Below are 24,673 nucleotides of genomic sequence, written 5' to 3' on the forward strand. Positions count from 1 at the left end.
GGGCTAAGCCAACCAGTCTTGCTTGAACAATGGAAAGAGCCACAGGTTTATCCCTCCATCGAATCAAATTAGCCAAAGGTGTGCGTTCATGAGCCCATGCTAGAGTTTCAATCAATTCCTGCCAATATCCTCGCCAGGAAATTAAAAACATGAATCCAGTAGCCCAAACCAGATGCCCAAATAGGAACATCCACGCCCAGACAGATAAACTATTTGTACCGAAAGGGTTATATCCATTGATAAGTTGTGAAGAGTTTAACCATAGATAATCTCTTAACCATCCCATCAAATAAGTGGAAGATTCATTAAATTGTGAAGGATTACCCTGCCATAAAGTGATATGCTTCCAATGCCAATAAAAAGTAACCCATCCAATGGTATTTAACATCCAGAAAACCGCCAAATAAAATGCATCCCAAGCCGAAATATCACAAGTACCGCCTCGTCCTGGACCATCGCAAGGGAAACTATAACCAAAATCTTTCTTATCTGGCATGAACTTGGAACCACGTGCATCTAAAGCACCTTTTACTAAGATCAATGTAGTTGTATGCAAACCTAGAGCAATAGCATGATGAACCAAGAAGTCTCCAGGACCTATTGTTAGGAATAGTGAATTACCATTCTCATTAATAGCATTCAACCAGCCAGGTAACCATAAGCTTCGACCAGCATTGAATGCTGGGCCGTTCGTTGAAGATAAGAGTACATCAAATCCATATGAAGTCTTACCATGAGCGGATTGTATCCATTGGGCAAATATAGGTTCGATCAAGATTTGTTTTTCTGGAGTACCAAAAGCAAGCATGACGTCGTTATGAACATAGAGTCCCAAAGTATGGAAACCCAGGAACAAGCTGGCCCAACTTAAATGAGATTTTATAGCTTCTTTATGGTCTAACATTCTTGCCAATACATTATCCTCGTTCTGTTCCGGATTGTAATCTCTAATGAAGAATATAGCTCCATGAGCAAAGGCCCCTGTCATGATGAAGCCTGCGATGTATTGGTGATGAGTATATAACGCAGCTTGAGTAGTAAAGTCTTGTGCTATGAATGCATAAGGAGGTAAAGAATACATGTGTTGAGCTACCAAGGAAGTAATAACCCCCAAAGAGGCTAGAGCAAGACCTAATTGAAAATGAATGGAATTATTGATTGTGTCATAAAGACCTTTATGTGCCCGTCCCAATCGACCCCCCGGAGGAGTATGTGCTTCTAAAAGATCTTTTATACTATGACCGATCCCGAAGTTAGTTCTATACATATGACCAGCAACGAGAAAAACAAATGCAATAGCTAAATGATGATGAGCAATATCGGTCAGCCATAAGCTTTGAGTTTGAGGATGGAATCCCCCGAGAAGGGTTAGAATGGCAGTTCCCGCTCCTTGGGAGGTACCGAATAAATGACCACTGGAATCGGGGTTTTGGGCATAAAGATTCCACTGTCCTGTAAAAAGTGGCCCCAAGCCTTGAGGAGATGGTAATACGTCTAGGAAATTATTCCATCTGACGTATTCCCCCCTGGATCCGGGAATAGCGACATGAACTAAATGTCCTGTCCAAGCCAAGGAACTTACTCCGAACAGTCCTGACAAATGATGATTAAGACGAGATTCAGCATTTTTGAACCACGAAACGCTTGGCTTCCATTTGGGTTGTAGATGTAACCAACCCGCTATTAAAGATATCGCAGAAAGAAATAATAGAAAAAGAGCTCCAGTATAAAGATCTTCATTGGTGCGCAAGCCGATTGTATACCACCACTGATAGAGACCGGAATAAGCGATATTCACCGGACCGAGAGCACCCCCTCGAGTAAAGGCTTCTACAGCTGGTTGACCAAAATGAGGATCCCAAATTGCATGAGCAATAGGTCTTACATGTAAAGGGTCCTGTACCCATGACTCAAAATTTCCTTGCCAAGCCACATGAAACAGATTCCCGGAAGTCCACAGGAAGATTATTGCTAACTGCCCGAAGTGAGAAGCAAAAATATTCTGATAAAGACCTTCCTCAGTGATATCATCATGACTCTCGAAGTCATGTGCGGTGGCAATACCAAACCAAATACGACGAGTAGTGGGGTCCTGAGCTAAGCCTTGGCTAAACCTTGGAAATCTTAATGCCATAATGCCTTTCAAATCCTCCTAGCCATTATCCTACTGCAATAATTCTTGCTAAGAAGAATGCCCATGTTGTGGCAATTCCACCCAGAAGGTAATGGGTTACTCCTACAGCACGTCCTTGGACAATGCTCAAGGCTCTAGGCTGAGTAGCAGGAGCAACTTTTAATTTGTTATGAGCCCAAACGATGGATTCAATAAGTTCTTGCCAATAACCGCGGCCGCTGAATAGAAACATTAAACTGAAGGCCCAAACAAAATGAGCACCTAGGAAAAACAGGCCATATGCGGATAATGAAGAACCATAAGACTGGATCACCTGAGAGGCCTGTGCCCATAGAAAATCCCGGAGCCATCCGTTAATAGTAATGGAACTCTGCGCAAAGTTTCCTCCCGTGATATGAGTTACCACCCCTTGATTGCTTATACTACCCCAAACATCCGACTGCATTTTCCAACTGAAATGGAATATTACTACCGAAATCGCATTGTACATCCAGAATAGACCTAAGAAGACATGATCCCAGGCGGATACTTGACATGTTCCCCCTCTTCCGGGTCCGTCACAAGGGAAACGAAAACCCAGATTTGCTTTATCAGGTATCAAACGGGAGCTACGAGCAAATAGAACGCCTTTCAGTAGTATCAATACGGTCACATGGATCGTAAATGCATGAATGTGGTGTACCAAAAAATCTGCGGTTCCTAGTGGAATAGGTAACAAAGCTACTTTTCCACCTACTGCTACTAAATCACCACCTCCCCAAGTCAAACTGGTACTTGTTGTTGCACCAGGAGCTGTTGCACCAGGTGCTAAAGCATGAGTGTTTTGTATCCATTGAGCAAAGATGGGTTGTAATTGTATAGCGGTATCTGAAAACATATCTTGAGGACGCCCCAAAGCGCTCATGGTATCATTATGAATATACAGGCCAAAACTATGAAAGCCTAGAAATATACATGCCCAGTTGAGGTGTGATATGATTGCATCACGGTGCCTAAGGACACGATCTAAAAGGTCGTTGTATCGAGTAGTTGGGTCATAGTCTCTTACCATAAAAATAGCTGCATGTGCAGCAGCGCCAACTATGAGAAATCCACCGATCCACATGTGATGTGTGAACAACGAGAGTTGTGTACCATAGTCAATAGCTAGGTATGGATAGGGGGGCATAGAATACATATGGTGAGCTACAACAATGGTTAAAGAGCCTAACATAGCTAGGTTAAGAGCTAATTGAGCATGCCATGACGTTGTTAGGATCTCATAGAGACCTTTATGACCCTCGCCTGTAAATGGACCTTTATGAGCCTCTAAAATCTCTTTTAGGCCATGACCAATTCCCCAGTTGGTCCTATACATGTGACCAGCTATCAGGAAAATAATTGCAATAGCCAAATGATGGTGTGCAATATCGGTCAGCCATAGACCCCCTGTTACTGGATCTAATCCTCCGCGAAAAGTAAGAAATTCCGCGTATTTTGACCAATTCAAGGTAAAAAATGGGGTTGATCCCTCGGCAAAACTGGGATAAAGTTGAGCCAAAAGATCCCGATTCAAGATAAATTCATGAGGAAGTGGTATCTCTTTAGGATCCACTCCCGCGTCTAGAAATTGGTTAATGGGTAAAGATACATGTACTTGGTGTCCCGCCCAAGAAAGAGACCCAAGTCCTAGTAACCCTGCTAAGTGGTGGTTCAACATGGATTCTACATCTTGGAACCAAGCCAATTTTGGAGCAGCCTTGTGATAATGGAACCAACCGGCAAAAAGCATTAACGCTGCAAAGACCAAAGCACCAATTGCGGTACAATAGAGTTGTAATTCACTAGTTATTCCAGATGCTCGCCAAATCTGAAAAAAACCAGAGGTTATTTGTATTCCTCGGAAACCTCCACCTACATCGCCATTCAGGATTTCTTGACCAACTATTGGCCAAACCACCTGGGCACTGGGTGCGATGTGAGTAGGATCGCTCAACCATGCTTCATAATTGGAAAAACGGGCACCATGGAAGTACATACCACTCAACCAAAGAAAGATGATGGATAGTTGACCGAAATGAGCACTAAATACTTTTCGAGAGATTTCCTCCAAATCACTGGTATGGCTATCGAAATCGTGAGCATCAGCATGTAGGTTCCAGATCCAAGTGGTAGTATTGGGGCCTTTAGCTATTGTCCTTGAGAAATGGCCGGGTCTGGCCCATTCCTCGAAAGAAGTTTTTATGGGATCCCTATCCACCATAATCTTCACTTCTGATTCCGGCGAACGAATAATCATTGAGTCCTCCTCTTTCCGGACAACACATACGAAGAGACCCGCCAAGAGTCAAGTAATTAGTGAACCTTTGAGAGATAGTATGGTTTGTTCTTTTCTTTCCTATCTCTCATCTATCTATTTTCCTTAGTTATTCTTAGTTATTCACTAGAGCAATTATTATATGGAAGTCAATCCGGGGCAAGTGTTCGGATCTATTATGACATATCTATTAGGTGCTCAACGGACCATTCTAATTTTTTCAAATCTATTCCCAGCATGACACAAAACTGTTTTTTGTTTTGGTCCAACCTAATTTATTCATATCTTTATGTATGAGTGCCTAGATAGATCTATCTCATATATTACATGGAACATATTACTCTATTCCAAATTACAGGATCATTCATTAGTCATTATATTAATAAGAGACATCCCGATATCCCTTTAATACATTCGAAGGTCTCTTTTATTAACTTTATTAGCAATTGATAGTAGAAAGTAATATTTTTTTTATAGTTATCGTCTATCCCTATGAGGTACCATACAAAATGGAACGATCTTAGAAGGGATATAATGAAATTCCTTAATTCATTCTTCCGGTAAGGATCGATTTGATGGATCCAACAAACAATGAAAATCAATTCAAAAAGAGAGTGTTCTTATTCGAAGCGCCTCGTGATCTTCAACCAATTCTGTGCTTCAATATAATTACCTGGAGTAAGCGCTATAGCTTGTTTCCAATACTCAGCTGCTTGATCGGACCAAGTCTCTGCGATTTCAGAATCTCCCTGTCGAATGGCCTGTTCTCCCCGGTCGGGATAGGTGGATCAATTCCTTCCCTTAGAACCGTACTTGAGAGTTTCCTACCTCATACGGCTCAGCAGTCAACTCTTTTGGCGTTCCGTCTTAATCTACTGTATCTAACTGAATGAGATTTCTCGTAAATCCATCCCATTTTCCGGAATTAACCAAATAACCAGAAGAGGTTAATTACATGATTTTCAAACTCAAATTTCCATCAATCAAATAATCAGTTTTATCTCTTCTCCCACCTTCAGAAGAATGAAGCTGAAGCATAGATATCTCCATCTCCCCCTATCGTTAGAATTTTCTGAAAGGTAACTATCTCATTTTCGTTCGTATAGAAATTCATTATAGAATCTTTGAAAAATACCTTTCTCGATAATAAAGGACTTACTATCTTTGGGATCTGATGCTACACCGCTGCTCAGCACCTTAGTGGATCAACTCTATTACATAAGTTGATTCCTAACTTTATATCTCATATCTTGACATAAGTAAGCAGGTCTTATTGTATGGGCCCAAAACCTCAATCATTGATCTTTACGGTGCTTCCTCTATCAATTAGATCTTTTATCCATAGAAATCAGTATATAGGCCATATCCATTTCTTCATATCCCGGCTCCTATGAAGTCTCTTTCTTTGCTACAGCTGATAAAAACCGTTCCTTTGCACGATGTATATGTAGAAGGCCTTTTTTGTTTTCTTTTGTTTGTTTCTCTTTCTAGTATTTACTAGCGGATTTTCTCTTTCTTTCCTTCTTTACTTTTTTATTATTCTTCTTTTTCTTATTCTTTATTATTATTATTCTATTCTCTTTCTATTCTTCTTTCTATTCTATAGTAGAGATAGTCGCACGTAATGACAGATCACGGCCATATTATTAGAAGCTTGTGGTAAGAATGGATTTCGTTCTAGTGCCCGAAAATAATATTCCAAAGCCTTCGTATGTTCTCCGTTGCTTGTGTGGATAAGTCCTATATTATAGAGTATATAACTTCGATCATAGGGATCAATTTCTGGTCGCGTAGCTTCATAATAATTCTGTAAAGCTTCCGCATAATTTCCTTCAGATTGAGCTGACATCCGTTACGGTCGTTCATTCCATTCAAAGGATCTCCGTTCCAGAACCGTACGTGAGATTTCCATCTCATACGGCTCCTCCCCTTCTGTGCATAGTAATAAGAGGAATAATCTATGGAATCAAAAAAGATTAAAATATTCTCATTATGTTATAAACTGACAGGGGCTGGTGTTTTTACAAGAAATCTCTAGCCAGCCTTCCTGCAAGAGGCCCTTTCTGAATGTCTTAATACCAAGCGTCTTGGTCCTAGATAAAAATGGTAGCTTCCCCCAACAATTTCTTTGTCCTCAACGCTCCATATTTCCAGGAATTAGACACTTCAACGATCTTCGATGGTTATACGGGTATCCAAAGTACGAACGAGATGGATGTTTGTTGTCCCAACCATTCTTGTTAGTCCCAATCCCAATAGAGCAAAAGGGATAATTTATAACAAAGTTTTTATGTTGTTGATTTCTAGGTGTAGTGCTTCTTCCCCTATGCCGCCTATTGGTACTAGTACAGTAGGATTGACCCGCAATAGAGAACCTATAGGTGTAACCTTTCGCTCAATACTAGAATCAACAATTCAAGCATCTGAGGCTGCATCAATCGTGGATACACGACAGAAGGTATTGTTCTATCTACGAACTTCACCTTCACCAAGCGTGGGTTTCTTTCAACAATTTTTTCTTTCCATCCGGAATTTCTCGTAAGGATGGGAGTGGTAAGTAAAAAAAGAATCAAATCGCACCATCTCTGTAATAGGTAAATGCCTCTTTTTCTCCTGAAGTCGTCGGAATGATCCGTAATAAGATATTGGCTACAATTGAAGAGGTCTTATCGATAAAATTGCCATTTATCCGAGATCTAGGCATATTTAGCAATCCACTTTACTTTATAATTATTCTCATTTCCCCTCGGGGAAACTGATCCCACAAACAAAGGAATTGTACAGTACGAAATGACATGACATAAAAACAAACAAATTTTCAAATAAAACAAAACAAAAAAGGTGGACCTTTCACTCAAATGGGTTCTTTTGAACAAGGATAGATAGGAAATCTTCGACTCAGATTGGATTGAATTTCAATATTCAAATTGAACAATATTCAAATTTCATTCAATCAAATTGAGTAGTATATCATACTCTATATTTTTATTTTATTATTTTTATTTCAATTTCATCGAAGTTGAAGAATCTAAAGAATTTTCTCTGATAGCTCGAGAATTTTTTTTGATCCAACCGGACCGGAAAAAAATGTTTTTTATCCCTTGAGCCTCGAAGGGAAGATCTTTCCTTGACGAAAATTTTTATTTTCTAATAATTAGAATATTCTAATTCTACTAATAAATTAGAATATTCTAATTCTACTAATAAGAATAGATTGGTCGGACTTGTACTGCAAGAGTGACTCGCAATTCACTTGGTTCCTGGGCCATAATCATAAGATTTCGTAGGAGAGATGGCCGAGTGGTTCAAGGCGTAGCATTGGAACTGCTATGTAGGCTTTTGTTTACCGAGGGTTCGAATCCCTCTCTTTCCGTACCGTCACCTAATTTACCAACGTTACCGACGGCAATGTATCAAATGCCAGTCGATAGCATTATTCCAACAAGTAATACCTTTCCTTTATAGATATAGAAATTTTCCATTCCTTACTTTTACTGCGGCCTGGCTGTGGTACGGAAAAGAATGGGGAAAGAGCGGACAAGGAATGAGTGATCCAATTATGTCTTATGTTATAGGTGAATAGGAGAAAAATCTGGATCAGACCCCTTAGCCTTAGATAGATCTTTTTTTTTTTCATCGAAAAAAGAAAGTGGCAAAATTGTCCGAAGCTTTCTTATTTCTTAATTTTAGGTTTAAGTCTGACGGGAATAATATTCTACGACTAACAATTCATTGATTTTCAAACCGATCCATTTACTATCTATTATTTGATTTACTAATCCTTTATACTGCAACGAGTAAAGAGTCAAATGTTTTGGCAACTCCTCGTTGGGGGATGAATTCATATGATTTTGAATCAGAGCTCTGGATCTTTCTTTCTCCCTCGTAGTAACAAAATCTCCGGGTTTGCAGCGATAACTTGGTATATCTACTAGACGACCATTAACTAAAATATGTCTATGGTTAACTAATTGTCTGGCTCCAGGAATGGTCGAAGCCATACCCAATCGAAAAAGAATGTTATCCAAACGCATCTCGAGTAGTTGCAGTAAAACCTGTCCTGTTGACCCTTTGGCTTTTCCGGCGATACGAACATATCTAAGTAATTGTCTCTCCGTCAGACCATAATGAAAACGCAATTTCTGTTTTTCTTCTAAACGAATACGATATTGAGATCTTTTTCCAGAACGGGATTGGTTTCTAAGATCACTTCCAGATCTAGGTCTTTTACTAGTTAGTCCCGGTAAAGCCCCCAGACGGCGTATTTTTTTGAAACGAGGTCCTCGGTAACGAGACATAAAGACTCCTTATTTTACAGAATTAACATGAACCTAAACTAAAACTGAACTCCACTATAAACGAATCTAAACCTACTGAATTTGTAGTACTATAAAGAAAAGAAAGAAAAAGAAAAGAAAGAGGAATGAGATGAATTGTATCAATATCCCGATTTTTTTGTAGTATATGTATATATGGGAAGGGAAGTAAGGATCCTTTTCATGATTCGTTCCGTAGAGATCCAACTGCTCCAATCAGTTTTTTATTCATAGTTGGAAGTTTCCGCGGCATAACATAATGGATTGGTAACTCGGCGTTTGGAAGAAAAAGGAAGAGTCTTTTCAGTATTTCTTGATCTCATCAGTCTTTCTTTATCTCAAAAAAAGGTAAATTATGGAAAAAAATTGAACAAATAGAGAAAAGCCGGCTATCGGAATCGAACCGATGACCATCGCATTACAAATGCGATGCTCTAACCCCTGAGCTAAGCGGGCTGGGCTCACATAGATATCTATCTATATCATACTAGATAGATTCAGGAAGATGCTGGGATCAATTATAGCCGATCGGACTTAAGGATGCAATCCAGATCATAATGATACGTTCCTACGGTTCCCTTCGTAAAGGGAGGAGAGGGGACGAAAAAAGGAAGAATGAATATCGACCCTTACACTATTACAGGTCGAGCGAGAGAAATGAGAGGAGGAGAGGGAGATACATGCGATATGGATATTCTATATCCATCTATATTGCTATATTGAATTGGAGATGCATCAATGATAGAATCATTAATCATTTCTGATTGAATCAAATACTGCTTCGATAGAAATGCAAGAAGAGGGATAAAAATAAGAAGAAAGAAATAGGAGTAGACACTTTTCTTATATCGGATAGTATCTAATGGATGGGTCCAATAGGAATGAAAGGGGTTAAATAGAATTACAATGAGACCCCGGTCTTACTCAAAAGGGGATATGGCGAAATTGGTAGACGCTGCGGACTTAATTGAATTGAGCCTTGGTATGGAAACCTACTAAGTGGTAGCTTCCAAATTCAGAGAAACCCTGGAATGAGAAATGGGCAATCCTGAGCCAAATCCTGTTTAAAGAAAACAAGGGTTCCTAGAAAGCGGGAAGGATAGGTGCAGAGACTCAACGGAAGCTGTTCCAACAAATGGAGTTGACCTCGTCGGTAGAGGAAGAAATCCATATATAGGACTCCGGAAGGGATGATCCTATGTATTGGTATTGAATTGAAATATTCAACGATTAATTACGACCCGGATCCTTTATATTACACATTTCAAAATTCTTGTGAATCGATCCCAAGTTGAAGGAAGAAATATTCATTGATCAAATCATTCACTCCAGAGTCTGATAGATTATTTGAAAAAATGATTGATCGGACTAGAATAGAATAAAGATAGAGTCCCATTCTACATGTCAATCCCGGCAACAATGCAATTTGTAGTAAGAGGAAAATCCGTTGACTTTATAAATCGTGAGGGTTCAAGTCCCTCTATCCCCAATTAAAGAAAGGCCTGGTTTACTCCCTAATCATTCATTCTCCTTTTTTCGTCAGCCTTTCTAAACTAAAACTCAATTAGGTATCTTTCTCGTTTACTCTACTGTTTCACAAATAGATCCGAGCATAAATTCTTCCTCTTACCACAAGTGTTGTTATTGTGATAAATACAATCTATGTCCAAACGAACATATATGGACAAGAAATCCCCATGATTGAATCATTCACAGTACGTTAACCTTACAAAAAAAGGAAAGGGTCAAATCCAATTTCAATTGCAGATCCAGGTAAGATTTTGTAATATTTAGATTTAGTTTAGTTACTTTCATTGACATAGGTTTAGGTGCTCTAATACAATGATACAATGCATAGGGTATGGTCGGGATAGCTCAGCTGGTAGAGCAGAGGACTGAAAATCCTCGTGTCACCAGTTCAAATCTGGTTCCTGGCATGTGGTTAATGTTCTGATCCCTTTTCATTTCTTTTCTTCATTTTCTATTTTCATATTCCTTCGCTCTATCCTCCATTGCTTTCTGGGGCCCATCTAATGCGACGGGCACAATACATAGTCATGATACAAAACAAGAACTCTTTTGATTCATCCTATCGGCTCTGCTCATCCTAAATAGGTATCTTCCAGATAGAATAGAGGAAGAGAAATGAAGCTTTTTTTATCCCATCATGATACGAATGAAATGAGAGCCTATATTGTCCTGTTTCATCTGAAACGTAAACATTTTTTTTTGAATATCTGGGCCGTAGAAGCGGAGATTAGTTTCTTATCATTCAATGAGCATCCTGTATCTCATAGAAATTAGGGGCAATATAATCCTTGCGTAGGGGCCAACCAATCCAACTTTCAGGCATCAAGATACGTTTCAGGCGTGGGTGGTTATCATAATAGATTCCCAACATATCATAAGATTCCCGTTCTTGAAAATCAGAACTTTTCCAGATCCAGAAAACAGACGGGATTCTAGGATTCCTCCTTTGGGCAAATACTTTTATACATACCTCTTCTGGTTGATCCACACCATATTGTATTCTCGTAAGATGATACACACTAGCTAATAATCCTCCTGGTGCTACATCATAAGCACACTGAGAACGTAGGTAATTGTAACCATATACATATGAAATGACAGCAATGGAGTACCAATCTTCGGATTTAATTTGTAAAGTTTCTATTCCTTGGTAATCGAAGCCCAAAGATCTATGAACTAGCTCATGCTTGACTAGCCAAGCAGATAAACGACCCTGCATTTTCTTGATTTCTCCCACATTTGTATTTGTATGAGTATTTTACATTTACGATAAAATTTCTCAAGATTGATCTACTCTTTTCTTTGTTATTCTGCACAAAAACATTCTAATTCACTAATTCGTGAGAAGATAGTGAACTCTTGTATTTGAAAAGTGTTTCAGAAAGTATCTCTGAAGTAGATGGCGATTGGTAGAGTAACTCTTGATCGTAATTTCCGGTATGAATACTGCGCCCAACCCGAAACTTGTGATTGGTAGTAAAACATCGATCTTCCTGTTGGGACGCGATTCTATCTTCATAGATTTCTCGAGATACCTTCTTACGAAGTTTCGTTATAGCGTCTATAATTGCTTCTGGTTTAGGTGGGCAACCCGGCAAATAGACATCCACAGGAATTAACTTATCGACTCCTCGAACGGTACTATAAGAATCGGTACTGAACATTCCTCCTGTAATAGTACAGGCTCCCATAGCAATGACATATTTTGGTTCAGGCATTTGTTCATATAATCTTACTAAAGAAGGAGCCATTTTCATTGTCACTGTGCCGGCTGTTAAAATAAGGTCGGCTTGCCTAGGACTCGATCTTGGTACCAGTCCATAACGATCAAAGTCGAATCGCGAGCCAATTAATGAAGCAAATTCAATGAAGCAGCAACTGGTACCATATAGAAGCGGCCATAAACTGGAGAGTCTTGACCAATTCGAAAGATCATTCGGTGTAGTTGAAATAACTGAATTTGGGGTTGTTCGGTCAAGTAACGGAAACTCCATAGAATTCATAACTGTCTCAATGGAATCTTTTCCTTCTTTTTTATCGTCTGAATATTCAGGAGCTAAGACCATTCCAATGCTCCTTTTCGCCATGCATAAACTGAACCAACGATTGGGATAAGCACGAAAATTAAAGCTTCTATAAATACGGATACGCCCAATACATCGAAACTCATGGCCCATGGATAAAGAAAAACGGTTTCGACATCAAAAACAACAAAAACTAGGGCAAACATGTAATAGCGGATTCGGAATTGTATCCAAGCATCCCCCATTGGTTCTATACCTGATTCATAACTAGAGACCTTTTCTGGTCCTTGACTAATCGGGGCTAAAACTCCAGAAATTAGAAATGCCAAAATAGGAATAACACTTGATATCATTAGAAATGCCCAGAAAATATCATATTCGTGAAGCAGAAACATAGATGTACTCCTATGAATGTAAAATATACCGAATTATTCGATTCGAATTGGAATTGTCAATTAACCCATAACTTTTTACTCGAAACAAGAATTGATTGTGATCGGGCCACATAGATTGTTTCGTTGATGTGGGCCGTGTCTCGTTCAAGATTCATCCAACGAGATCTCGCTTACTTATTTTTTTTTTTATTTATTATTTTAATTAATTAATTAGATTTATTATTCCATTTATTATTATAGATATAGATAGATTTTTATTCTATTAATATCTATTAATTAATATTATATTCATAATGGTATTCATTTTTTAGTATTTATTTTATTTATATTTACTTGGTTACTTGAGAAGAAAATTCTCTCATTTTGACTCGGGCTCTCCTTTTCCATAAAAAAAAAAAAATGAATGAATTCAATTCATTAAAAAATATGTCTACTTTTTTCTCTTTAGTCTCCGCGATTTCTAATTTAGAATAGAGTGGTGTGTGGTAGAAAGTCCAGGTATTTTCATCTCGGAATTTCTGTTATGGTATATTCTACTTGGCTTGGCGGATTCTCCTCATTAGGATCTTCTATTTTTATTCAGATCTTTCTTTCTATTGATTTCGATACGGAATGTATTGACCCATTAGATTCTCTTTACTTGTCCCGGATTCCTATTGAATTGGCATTGACGTTGAATTCCGAGAAAGCCTTACAAACCCTTAACTTAATCTTATCTTCTTTATCTTCTAGAACAACTATAGATTCTTATTCTATAGATATTATTCTATAGAACTATAGATATAGAACAATTAACAAGAAACTCTATAACAATAACAATGAATAATAACAATTCAGAGATTTCTATACGCAAACTGAAACTTATTAGGTAAAGAAATAAAAGAAGGCACAATCGTTGATACATTTAGGTTTAGGACCAATTCGTTGGTTCAGAGATAATGAATTTGTGTTCTTGTTCCGCCAAAAAGGGATGAGTCGGAGATTCCTAATTCTTCCTCTTCCAGCTCAATCAAAGAGAACCCTAATCTTCTTGCATAAATATAGGGTCTGCATCAGTGGAATTGGAATGATGAGCAATTGGAGTAGATTGAGATAGAAAAAACTATTTCTTTTTTCTTTTTTGTTTTGTAATTGTACAGAAACAGAAAAAGACTACTTGCCTTACTAGGCTGGTTATACGAATAAAAATCCCCATATTAACAATGAAACTCTTTCGTAAGTTTCATTTTTGAAACACCAGCTTTTCCACAAGCACAAGAATGTGTCCTGGGTCCGCGCGACTATTTTAGTCGATTTTTTTATTGATTTTTATTTAACTTCATATCATATATTTATCTACATAAATATCATATTTCTATTTTCTATTGATTTTCAATTTTATTTTCAATCTATTTATTCATTATTCAATTTCTATATGAAATAAAATATCAGATTTCTAATTTCAATTGAATAGTTAATAGAATTTGAGAATTTGATATTTCTATATCTTATTAAGAATTTGATATTCCATCTAATTTTCAATAGATTTTGAAATAGATTTGAGATTTTTTTGATCTTTTATCTAATCTAAAAAATTCTAATCTAATTTATATTAATCTAATATATATTATTAGTCTATTAGATATTTATTTAGATTCGATTTGTAGATTGGGTCAGGTTGGAGTTTTTAGGCCAGACTCGTGCATGATATATATCTGTTTATTTTGACTTTGACTTCGTCAATTTACTCGATTGGATATACCAAAGGTGTACCAATAAATCTTTGATCTTGAACAGGAAAAGAAGAAAAAGTTGTATCTAAGCACATCTACTAATTCATCCACGAAGATTGAATTGATGAATAAAAATCAAAGAAATATAAAGAATAGATAATTGGAATGAATTCTTCCTTGTCATTTTCATGTCCCTAGGAAATTTGGGGGAGCATGTGGGAATGGTTTATATGTTATAGCCCAACCGTCCGTCTAGGATAGTCTGACATAAATGGGTACAAAACCAAAACAAATTATAAATGTATAGGGCTATACGGACTCGAACCGTAGACCTTCTCGGTAAAACAGATCAAACTGATTATTATCAAAATGATTCGAACTGTTTCAAAAACCCAACATGCACTTTTTTTGCTTTTGCATTGGGCTCTTTCATCAACTGATGGAAAGATCAGTTAGTCCACCATCTTTTTCTTTACAGAAAGATAACGATATGGTTCCATATGCTCCGTTTCCTTCTTTTTCTTCTGATCCGGGAGCAATACCAAAGTGTTTCAAAGGGTTACCTTGACGTAGGTCTGCTTCTGGCCTGGATCAACCCCAATGGAGTCTCTATCGTTCCGCTGCAAGAGTCAAATATGATACTTCATACACCTCAAAGTTCATAGGACGAAAAGAGGTTGTTCTTTTGAGGTCCCCATACTCATTAAGCCTAGCATTGAATGGATTGGGTATTCACCTTATCAATTATCAAATCAATGATTGGTTCTATTTGGCACCCAAACCCTATAAAATAGGACCAAACCTAATATTTGTCAGGCTATTGTTCTCTCGTTTCCTAGAATCAATGGAGTAAGACATCGATCTCTCAGATCAATTCCCTTGATTGCATGATGGACTCCCCTGAAAAAGCATTGGCGCGCGTGTAAACGAGGTGCTCTACCTAACTGAGCTATAGCCCTACCCTTGTCATAGACATCTTACCATATGGATCCTTTTTTGTCAAGATGAATATTCCATGATTCAGACATGATAGCTCTGATCGGGTTCCCGCCAAAGGTTGGTATTGCTTAGAAGTAATATTCCCTCTATAATCCTTGATGTGTACCATCCTTTCTCTTTGTGATGATAAATAACCTACTTAACCCAGTGGTTAGAGTATTGCTTTCATACGGCGGGAGTCATTGGTTCAAATCCAATAGTAGGTAGAACTTATTAGGTACCGGAGTCAATGGCATCTAATAAGTTTTTCTACCCTTGTTATTGATTTTGTATATTTTCACTATTCCCACCCCACTATTCTTGTTCGTTGCACCAGATTACCCTTGTTGTATCCAATTGACGGAATGGAATGGTGTATAAACAACACTTTTTTGATTCTGATGATACTTCGACTAGGACGAAATAGCATTGATAGCCTCTACTCGTGTCCTAGCTCGTCTAAGAGCTAAATTCGCCTCAATTGTTTGTCTCTTGCCCTCAGCTCTACTCAGGTTAGCTTCAGCTATTTCAAGAGTTTGCTGAGCTTCTTGCGGATCAATGTCACTACCCTTCTCCGCATCATTTACTAATATGGTTATTTCATTATTGCCTATTCTGGCGAAACCACCCATCAGAGCCATTGTTAACCATTGCTCCTGGAGGCGTATTTTGAGAATACCTATATCTACAGCCGTTGCAATAGGTGCGTGATTTGGTAATACACCAATTTGGCCACTATTAGTGGATAAAATAATTTCTTTCACTTCTGAATCCCAAATGATTCGATTAGGAGTCAGTACACAAAGATTTAGGGTCATTTCTTTAATTTGCTCTCTACTTCTAAGTTAATAGCCTTCGCGGTAGCTTCATCGATGTTACCTACCAGATAAAAAGCCTGTTCGGGAAGACCATCTAATTCTCCGGAAAGGATCAGTTGAAACCCCCTAATTGTTTCTGCGAGACCAACATATTTTCCTGGAGAACCAGTAAATACCTCTGCTACGAAGAAGGGTTGTGATAAGAAACGCTCAATTTTTCGTGCTCTTGCTACGGTTAAACGATCCTCTTCGGATAATTCATCTGGTCCAAGAATAGCTATAATGTCTTGAAGTTCTTTGTAACGTTGTAAAGTTTGCTTAACTCTTTGCGCAGTTTCGTAATGTTCCTCGCCAACGATCCGAGGTTGGAGCATAGTTGACGTTGAATCTAAAGGATCTACTGCTGGATAGATACCTTTGGCGGCTAATCCTCTTGATAGTACGGTAGTAGCATCTAAATGTGCAAATGTCGTGGCAGGAGCAGGGTCGGTCAAATCGTCTGCAGGTACATAAACTGCTTGAATGGAAGTTATGGATCCCTCTTTAGTAGAAGTAATTCTTTCTTGCAAAGAACCCATTTCTGTACTAAGGGTAGGTTGATAACCCACGGCAGAAGGCATTCTGCCTAATAAGGCAGAGACTTCTGATCCTGCTTGAACGAAGCGAGAGATATTGTCAATAAATAGAAGTACGTCTTGCTCATTAACATCACGGAAATATTCCGCCATTGTTAGGGCAGTTAAACCAACTCTCATCCGAGCTCCCGGCGGTTCATTCATCTGACCATAGACTAGAGCGACTTTTGATTCTGCAATATTTTGTTCATTAATCACTCCGGATTCTTTCATTTCCATGTAAAGATCATTTCCTTCACGAGTACGTTCTCCTACTCCGCCAAATACAGATACACCTCCGTGAGCTTTGGCAATGTTATTGATCAATTCCATGATGAGTACTGTTTTACCCACTCCGGCTCCCCCGAATAGCCCGATTTTTCCTCCACGACGATAAGGAGCTAAAAGATCCACCACTTTAATGCCTGTTTCAAAGATTGATAATTTGGTATCTAACTGTATAAAGGCAGGCGCAGATCTATGAATAGGAGATGTTGTGCGAGTATCTACAGGACCTAAATTATCAACTGGTTCTCCAAGAACGTTGAAAATTCGTCCGAGAGTAGCTTCGCCAACCGGAACACTTAGAGGAGCTCCCGTGTCAATCACTTCCATTCCTCTCATTAGACCATCTGTAGCACTCATAGCTACCGTTCTAACTCGATTATTTCCTAATAATTGTTGTACCTCACAAGTCACATTAATTTGCTGACCGGCAGTATCTCGACCCTTAACTACCAAAGAGTTGTAAATATTGGGCATCTTGCCCGGGGGAAAAGCTACATCCAGTACCGGACCAATGATTTGAGCGATACGTCCCACGCTTTTTTCCGCAAGTGTAGAAGCCCCGGAACCAGAACCAGAAGTAGTAGGATTGATTCTCATAAAAAAAGTGAAATATGCCCACGAATATTACCGAATCAAAAATGTCCGATAGCAAGTGGATCGGTTAATTCAATAAGAAAGGGGAGTTCTCGCTCGATTTAGTTGGTACTATCTAATTGAATCCGATTCAATCGCTCACTGATTCAATGAATGAATTTTCATTTTCAAGTTCAACCAACCTTTCCTTTCGTCGAGATATCGAGTATACGAATAAAAATCATGAGAAAGTATTTACTTTTCTTTATCTGCATCTCTTTTCTATTATAGACAATCCCATCTAGTCATATTCATATATAGAATTTGAACCCGAACTCCCTTTCTGATTCATTATTTCTATCTCATTGGTCGTTGTCCCCTATTTCAGCATATTGATTTTCGCCTATTCCTTTTTTATTTTCTATCTTTTCATGTATGGATTCTGTCTATTTCTACACATACGATTTACATATACAACATATATCACTGTCAAGAGTGAATTTGTTATGTTATTATTTGAATGAAACAAAAATAAAAAACGAAAAAAAAAGAAGGGGGTCAGGAGGTCAATTAGGAACTTGAAAAACAAGGATTGGGTTGCGCCATACATATGAAACAGTATACAATAATGATGTATTTGGCGAATCCACGTAGTCCAATAACGGACCTTATTTTAATTAGTTGATAGTTTATATTAGTATTAGTTGAGAATTTTGTGAGATATTTTTGTGAAAGGCTTTCATTCACGCCTAATCCATGTCGAGTAGACCCTGTCCCTGTGAGAATTCTTAATTCATGAGTTGTAGGGAGGAACTTATGTCACCAAAAACAGAGACTAAAGCAAGCGCTGGATTCAAAGCCGGTGTTAAAGATTACAGATTGACTTATTATACTCCTGACTATGAAACCCTAGCTACTGATATCTTGGCAGCATTCCGAGTAACTCCTCAACCTGGAGTTCCACCTGAGGAAGCAGGAGCTGCAGTAGCTGCCGAATCTTCCACTGGTACATGGACAACTGTGTGGACCGATGGACTTACCAGCCTTGATCGTTACAAAGGTCGATGCTACCACATCGAACCCGTTGCTGGGGAAGAAAATCAATATATTGCTTATGTAGCTTATCCTTTGGACCTTTTTGAGGAAGGTTCTGTTACTAACATGTTTACTTCCATCGTAGGTAATGTATTTGGGTTCAAAGCCCTACGAGCTCTACGTCTAGAGGATCTGCGAATTCCTCCTGCTTATTCCAAAAGTTTCCAAGGCCCACCTCATGGCATCCAAGTCGAGAGAGATAAATTGAACAAGTATGGTCGTCCCCTATTAGGATGTACTATTAAACCAAAATTGGGGTTATCTGCCAAAAACTACGGTAGAGCGGTTTATGAATGTCTCCGTGGTGGGCTTGATTTTACCAAGGATGATGAGAATGTGAACTCCCAACCATTTATGCGTTGGAGGGACCGTTTCTTATTTTGTGCCGAAGCTCTTTATAAAGCACAGGCAGAAACAGGTGAAATCAAAGGACATTACTTGAATGCTACTGCAGGTACATGCGAAGAAATGATGAAAAGGGCCGTATTTGCCAGAGAATTGGGAGTTCCTATCGTAATGCATGACTACTTAACAGGAGGATTCACTGCAAATACTAGTTTGGCCCATTATTGCCGAGACAATGGCCTACTTCTTCACATTCATCGCGCAATGCATGCAGTTATTGATAGACAAAGGAATCATGGTATACACTTTCGTGTACTAGCTAAAGCATTGCGTATGTCTGGTGGGGATCATATTCACGCTGGTACCGTAGTAGGTAAACTGGAAGGGGAACGGGATGTCACTTTGGGTTTTGTTGATCTACTACGTGATGATTTTATTGAAAAAGACCGAAGTCGCGGTATTTATTTCACTCAAGATTGGGTATCTATGCCAGGTGTTCTGCCCGTGGCTTCAGGTGGTATTCACGTTTGGCATATGCCTGCCCTGACCGAGATCTTTGGGGATGATTCCGTATTACAGTTCGGCGGAGGAACTCTGGGACACCCTTGGGGAAATGCACCCGGTGCAGTAGCTAATCGGGTGGCTTTAGAAGCGTGCGTACAAGCTCGTAATGAGGGACGTGATCTTGCTCGTGAAGGTAATGAAGTTATCCGTGAAGCTAGCAGGTGGAGCCCAGAACTAGCTGCTGCTTGTGAGGTATGGAAGGAGATCAAATTCGAATTCGAAGCAATGGATGTCTTGTAATCCAGTGATTCCTGTTCGTTCCCCCAATAGCAATTAAATTCGGCCCAATCTTTTACTAAAAGGATTGAGCCGAATAAAGAATGGGATCCCTATCTATTTGCATCAATATTCAATATGTATATTGCAACATCGAAGGAGAAATCCATTTTCTTCTCTTTCGTCTCTAAGACTAATACTAAGTAGCTCAATGCTTCTATTGTCTATTGTTGGATTCATAATAAATCCTATGGATCTTTGGGATTGGTAGATCATTTTAGATCCTGTAGTTTCGAATCATAGATGAAACCAAGGGTCACAATTCCTTCTACCCATCCTGTATATTGTCCTCTTTGTTTCGTGTTGGAATCTAGACTTATTCCAAGCAAATAAATTCTACAGAGGAGGGAACAAATATTTCTCTTTTGGATGAGGATTTGTCCACGGCATGGGAAAATATCATTTTTATTGAAAAAAGGGTTCTATCATCATATAGAATGAGCGATGCTCCGGATTCCAAAAAAAAAGAGAATCATTTCTTTTAATACTAATACTCATTCTCACTAATTATTACTTAATTTTAATGATCCTAGTAATTGGATCTATATACTTAATTTTGATTCTGATAGGAGATGAATGAATATAGTAAAATGACGATTTATCGAATGACTATTCATCTATTGTATTTCCAAACAGGAGGCAGGAGGGCTCTATGGAAAAATGTGGGTTCAATTCGATGTTGTCTAATGAAGAGTTAGAGCACAAGTGTGAACTAAGTAAATCGATGGACAGTCTTGGTCTTATTGGAAATACCGGTGCAGGTGGAGGCCCTACTCTAATATTCGATGTCAGGGACATTTTGAGTTTGATCTATGATGACACTTTTAAGCTTAAGGATAGGAATGGTGACAGCTATTCCGTATATTTTGATATTGACAATAAGATCTTTGAGATTGACGATGATAGTGACTCTCTGAGTGGACTAGATATTGAAAATCAGAATCAGATCTTCTTTGATATTTACAATGATAGTGACTCTCTGAGTGAACTAGATAGTGAAAATAAGAACTTTGAGATTCACAATGAGAGTGACTTTATGAGTAAACTAGAAAGTTCTTTTTTTAGTTATCTCACTTATAGTTGTCTCAAACGAAGAAGTTCTTTTTCTAGTTATCCTACTTCTCTCACTTCTAGTAATCTCAATAGTGGATCTAAGAGTTACAACCCCTACTATGATCCTTACATGCATGACACTAGATATAGTTGGAATAATGACATTAACATTAATAGTTGCATTGACAGTTATATTCGTTGTGAAATCGATTCCATTTCAAGTGGTAGCGACAATTGCAGTGACAGTTATATTTATAGTTACATCTGTAGTGAGGGGGTAAGTTATAGTGACAATGGGAGTTCTAGTATAAGAACTAGAACTAGTACTAGTAGTGGCAGTTCTTACCATATAAGAGGAAGATCTAATAATTTCGAGAAAAATAAAAAATTAAAAAAATTATGGGTTCAATGCGAGAATTGTTATGCATTGAATTATAATAAATTATTTAGGTCTAAAATGAATGTTTGTGAACAATGTGGATATCACTTGAAAATGAGTAGTTCAGATAGAATCGAACTCTCGATTGATCCAGGCACTTGGCATCCTATGGATGAAGATATGGTCTCCACGGATCCTATTGAATTTCATTCGGAGGAGGAACCTTATAGAGATCGCATCGATTCTTATCAAAGACAAGCAGGTTTAACCGATGCTGTTCAAACAGGCATAGGTCAACTAGAAGGTATTCCGATAGCAATTGGAGTTATGGATTTTCAGTTCATGGGAGGTAGTATGGGATCCGTAGTAGGCGAGAAAATAACTCGTTTGATCGAGTATGCTATTGATAGATCTCTCCCAGTTGTTATTGTGTGTGCTTCTGGAGGAGCACGCATGCAAGAAGGAGGTTTGAGCTTGATGCAAATGGCTAAAATATCTTCCGCTTCATATAATTATCAATCCAATAAAAAGTTATTCTATGTATCAATCCTTACATCTCCTACAACCGGTGGAGTGACTGCGAGTTTCGGTATGTTGGGAGATATCATTATTGCCGAACCCAATGCCTACGTAGCATTTGCAGGCAAAAGAGTAATTGAAGAAACATTAAATAAGAAAATACCTGATGGTTTGCAAGTAGCTGAGTATTCATTCCATAAGGGCTTATTCGATTCAATCGTACCACGTAATCCTTTAAAAGGTGTTCCAAGTGAGTTATTTCAGCTCCACGGTTTCTTTTCTTCTACTTTCCATCCCCTTAAATCAAATAAAGTAAAGCGCTAAGTTCAGTTATTTGGAGCCAAAAAGTATTTAGCTGATCGGAATCGAAGTAACAAAAAAGGAGTTTTCTTTCCTGACATAAGTTCTAATTTCTAATTGTAGTACGAATCAGATAGATCTATTATTCTACCTTTATTCCTGACTAGTAATCAGGAACCCTCTATCAACAGGATAAGATTTTCGTTCCGCAAAATTGAAATTAGAGAAAAAAAAGATTTCATGTTCTTGTTATGTATCAAATATTCTAATAGACTCATTCTAATTCTAATTCTAATATAGGAGTAGGAGTCTTGCATATTTATATATCTCCCGGAGTACCAGAACCCTTTCTTAGTATGAATCCCTCTTGGATCGAGTTCTAACGAATCCTTTGAGAACTCGTGAGAAACTTTAGAAACATAGGGACGGGGGAACAATAAAATTCTCATACATATATTTCGTGGAGAAAAAAGAAAATAAAAGAAATAGGTACACCTTTTTTTGAATTCATTTCAATTCTACATTCCTTGTACCTTGTATTTATAATATACTTAATATATAGATAATAATAATAGTTCTTTACTTATCCTTTCTTTTCTTTCTTTAGAGAAGAATTCCAAATAAAATATTAAATCGAGGCACCCGTTTTATGACAGATTTCAACTTACCCTCTATTTTTGTGCCTTTAATAGGCCTGTTCTTTCCGGCAATTGCAATGGCTTCTTTATTTCTTCATGTTCAAAAAAACAAGATTGTCTAGGGACCAAATCTCATCAATTTATTTCAATCATTAGATTGTAATACAGATAAGATAGCTATTTAGTTTAGTGGGGGGAGGACAACATAGCTCCGGACGCAAATAAAAGAGCTGTTATCCATTGTTATCCATGTAAATAGATGATATATGGATAAATGCATGTGTATGCGGATATAGCTGTTTGAAATTTGGATCGAATTTTTGCAATCTAATCGAAATATAGAACTATAGATTAGATTATAAATAGAGATTCTTATATATGTAGATACATACATATATAAACATACATAATGGGATCATATGAAGGAAGGTTTATTGATACCTAACTTATTCGATGAGTTGTTCCTGATAGTTCACTCATGATAGTGCTAGTTGATGAGAGTTACTTCGGGAGCCAAAAGAGTAAAATAAATTTTGGTCATTTTCTCAATTTCAATAGGATGCAACTGGATCTAGTATGAACTGGCGATCAGAACGTATATGGATAGAACTTATAACAGGTTCTCGAAAAACAAGTAATTTATGTTGGGCCTGTATACTTTTTTTAGGTTCACTAGGGTTCTTATTAGTTGGAACTTCCAGTTATCTTGGCAGGAATCTGATATCCTTATTTCCGTCTCAGCAAATCCTTTTTTTTCCACAAGGGATTGTGATGTCTTTCTATGGTATCGCAGGTCTGTTCATTAGCTCCTATTTGTGGTGCACAATTCTGTGGAATGTAGGTAGTGGTTATGATAGATTTGATAGAAAAGAAGGAATAGTGTGTATTTTTCGTTGGGGATTTCCTGGAAGAAATCGTCGTATCTTCTTTCGATTCCTTATGAGAGATATTCGGTCAATCAGAATGGAAGTGAAAGAAGGTATTTATCCTCGTCGTGTCCTTTCTATTGAAATAAGAAGCCAGGGATCCATTCCCTTGACTCGTACTGATGAAAATTTCACTCCACGAGAAATTGAGCAAAAAGCTGCTGAATTGGCCTATTTCTTGCGCGTACCAATTGAAGTATTTCGAACCAAGGAATGGATACTTTCTCGGCATGGGGTAGGAAACCCAAGAATCCTTTTTAATACAACTGATCTTTCTTCGGAACAACTGCTCATTCGATCAAAACATGTTAGTGTTAGATCCTATTTCCGCTCCCTTCTGTTCCCCGTCTGCGGCTAGGGGAGCAGTCCAAGGTATACAGAACCATCATTTCATTAGGTCCTCCAAAACAAAAGAGTGAATCTTTCGTGTGTATGGAACTCAACTCGTTCTATTCGTAACAAGTCTAATATAAGAAAATAAGTATGTATTCATCACATATATCAGAGCAGAACGGTTCGGAGTACAGAATGTTTTTAGGACTAGGACAAAGATTTCAAATTGAAACCTTAGATATAGATGGATCTCCCATAAATTCTTCTTTTGTCAATCAAGATCTCTTTCTTTTTATCTTCTCCTTTGTTTTTGTTCCTTGATGACCAAACGATTGGATCTCTAATAAAATAACCATCCAATTTATCTCTCGTTTCGCCACCTATTTTTCATTATCAGTATTCTTCAGAAATCTCTTCTGCCTTATTCCTTTTTCTGTGGGTAACCGGTGAAACATTTCGAAATAATTGAATTGATCGATCCAAATTCTTCCGTCCCGAAATCTGAATATGAATACTATACTAAAACTAAACTATGATGTTATTTATGTTATCTTTTGTTATCCTATG

General features: G+C 38.0%; 13 protein-coding genes and 6 non-coding genes; 8 read left to right on the plus strand and 11 right to left on the minus strand. All coding sequences in view use genetic code 11, as the record gives it.

The window, feature by feature from the left end:
- psaB (photosystem I P700 chlorophyll a apoprotein A2) overlaps positions 1-2,134 on the minus strand; it is a 2,205-nt gene extending 71 nt beyond the window's left edge. The window contains exon 1 of the mRNA in view: positions 1-2,134. This exon is cut by the window's left edge and continues 71 nt beyond it. Coding sequence (NP_904098.1) covers positions 1-2,134 — 2,134 coding nt within the window.
- Positions 2,135-2,159: 25 nt separating this feature from the next.
- psaA (photosystem I P700 chlorophyll a apoprotein A1) lies at positions 2,160-4,412 on the minus strand. The gene has a single exon. The coding sequence runs from the start codon at positions 4,410-4,412 to the stop codon at positions 2,160-2,162; it is 2,253 nt and encodes a 750-aa protein (NP_904099.1).
- Positions 4,413-5,050: 638 nt separating this feature from the next.
- Positions 5,051-7,134, minus strand: ycf3 (photosystem I assembly protein Ycf3). One transcript has 3 exons: positions 7,011-7,134; positions 6,052-6,281; positions 5,051-5,203 (listed from the first exon to the last, which is right to left on the minus strand). The coding sequence occupies exons 1-3, from the start codon at positions 7,132-7,134 to the stop codon at positions 5,051-5,053; spliced, it is 507 nt and encodes a 168-aa protein (NP_904100.1).
- A 582-nt stretch (positions 7,135-7,716) lies between these two features.
- On the plus strand, positions 7,717-7,803 carry tRNA-Ser (GGA). The gene has a single exon. It is a non-coding gene; the product is annotated as a tRNA-Ser (tRNA).
- A 319-nt stretch (positions 7,804-8,122) lies between these two features.
- On the minus strand, positions 8,123-8,728 carry rps4 (ribosomal protein S4). The gene has a single exon. It carries the CDS (start codon positions 8,726-8,728, stop codon positions 8,123-8,125), a length of 606 nt encoding a protein of 201 aa, NP_904101.1.
- A 401-nt stretch (positions 8,729-9,129) lies between these two features.
- On the minus strand, positions 9,130-9,202 carry tRNA-Thr (UGU). Its single transcript has one exon. It is a non-coding gene; the product is annotated as a tRNA-Thr (tRNA).
- A 474-nt stretch (positions 9,203-9,676) lies between these two features.
- Positions 9,677-10,235, plus strand: tRNA-Leu (UAA). One transcript has 2 exons: positions 9,677-9,711; positions 10,186-10,235. It is a non-coding gene; the product is annotated as a tRNA-Leu (tRNA).
- Positions 10,236-10,610: 375 nt separating this feature from the next.
- Positions 10,611-10,683, plus strand: tRNA-Phe (GAA). Its single transcript has one exon. It is a non-coding gene; the product is annotated as a tRNA-Phe (tRNA).
- Positions 10,684-11,018: 335 nt separating this feature from the next.
- On the minus strand, positions 11,019-11,495 carry ndhJ (NADH dehydrogenase subunit J). The gene has a single exon. It carries the CDS (start codon positions 11,493-11,495, stop codon positions 11,019-11,021), a length of 477 nt encoding a protein of 158 aa, NP_904102.1.
- Positions 11,496-11,601: 106 nt separating this feature from the next.
- On the minus strand, positions 11,602-12,279 carry ndhK (NADH dehydrogenase subunit K). Its single transcript has one exon. It carries the CDS (start codon positions 12,277-12,279, stop codon positions 11,602-11,604), a length of 678 nt encoding a protein of 225 aa, NP_904103.3.
- Positions 12,280-12,332: 53 nt separating this feature from the next.
- On the minus strand, positions 12,333-12,695 carry ndhC (NADH dehydrogenase subunit 3). The gene has a single exon. The coding sequence runs from the start codon at positions 12,693-12,695 to the stop codon at positions 12,333-12,335; it is 363 nt and encodes a 120-aa protein (NP_904104.1).
- Positions 12,696-14,711: 2,016 nt separating this feature from the next.
- On the minus strand, positions 14,712-15,366 carry tRNA-Val (UAC). One transcript has 1 exon: positions 14,712-15,366. It is a non-coding gene; the product is annotated as a tRNA-Val (tRNA).
- Positions 15,367-15,540: 174 nt separating this feature from the next.
- tRNA-Met (CAU) lies at positions 15,541-15,612 on the plus strand. Its single transcript has one exon. It is a non-coding gene; the product is annotated as a tRNA-Met (tRNA).
- A 186-nt stretch (positions 15,613-15,798) lies between these two features.
- Positions 15,799-16,203, minus strand: atpE (ATP synthase CF1 epsilon subunit). The gene has a single exon. The coding sequence runs from the start codon at positions 16,201-16,203 to the stop codon at positions 15,799-15,801; it is 405 nt and encodes a 134-aa protein (NP_904105.1).
- Positions 16,200-17,702, minus strand: atpB (ATP synthase CF1 beta subunit). The gene has a single exon. It carries the CDS (start codon positions 17,700-17,702, stop codon positions 16,200-16,202), a length of 1,503 nt encoding a protein of 500 aa, NP_904106.1.
- Positions 17,703-18,494: 792 nt separating this feature from the next.
- Positions 18,495-19,922, plus strand: rbcL (ribulose-1,5-bisphosphate carboxylase/oxygenase large subunit). Its single transcript has one exon. The coding sequence runs from the start codon at positions 18,495-18,497 to the stop codon at positions 19,920-19,922; it is 1,428 nt and encodes a 475-aa protein (NP_904107.1).
- Positions 19,923-20,610: 688 nt separating this feature from the next.
- On the plus strand, positions 20,611-22,233 carry accD (acetyl-CoA carboxylase beta subunit). The gene has a single exon. It carries the CDS (start codon positions 20,611-20,613, stop codon positions 22,231-22,233), a length of 1,623 nt encoding a protein of 540 aa, NP_904108.1.
- A 625-nt stretch (positions 22,234-22,858) lies between these two features.
- Positions 22,859-22,969, plus strand: AmtrCp032 (hypothetical protein). Its single transcript has one exon. The coding sequence runs from the start codon at positions 22,859-22,861 to the stop codon at positions 22,967-22,969; it is 111 nt and encodes a 36-aa protein (NP_904109.1).
- Positions 22,970-23,423: 454 nt separating this feature from the next.
- ycf4 (photosystem I assembly protein Ycf4) lies at positions 23,424-24,131 on the plus strand. The gene has a single exon. It carries the CDS (start codon positions 23,424-23,426, stop codon positions 24,129-24,131), a length of 708 nt encoding a protein of 235 aa, NP_904110.1.
- The last annotated feature ends 542 nt before the right edge of the window (positions 24,132-24,673 follow it).

This window comes from Amborella trichopoda, chloroplast (genome assembly GCF_054954075.1).
Source record: "Amborella trichopoda chloroplast, complete genome".
Taxonomy (NCBI): Eukaryota; Viridiplantae; Streptophyta; class Magnoliopsida; order Amborellales; family Amborellaceae; genus Amborella; species Amborella trichopoda.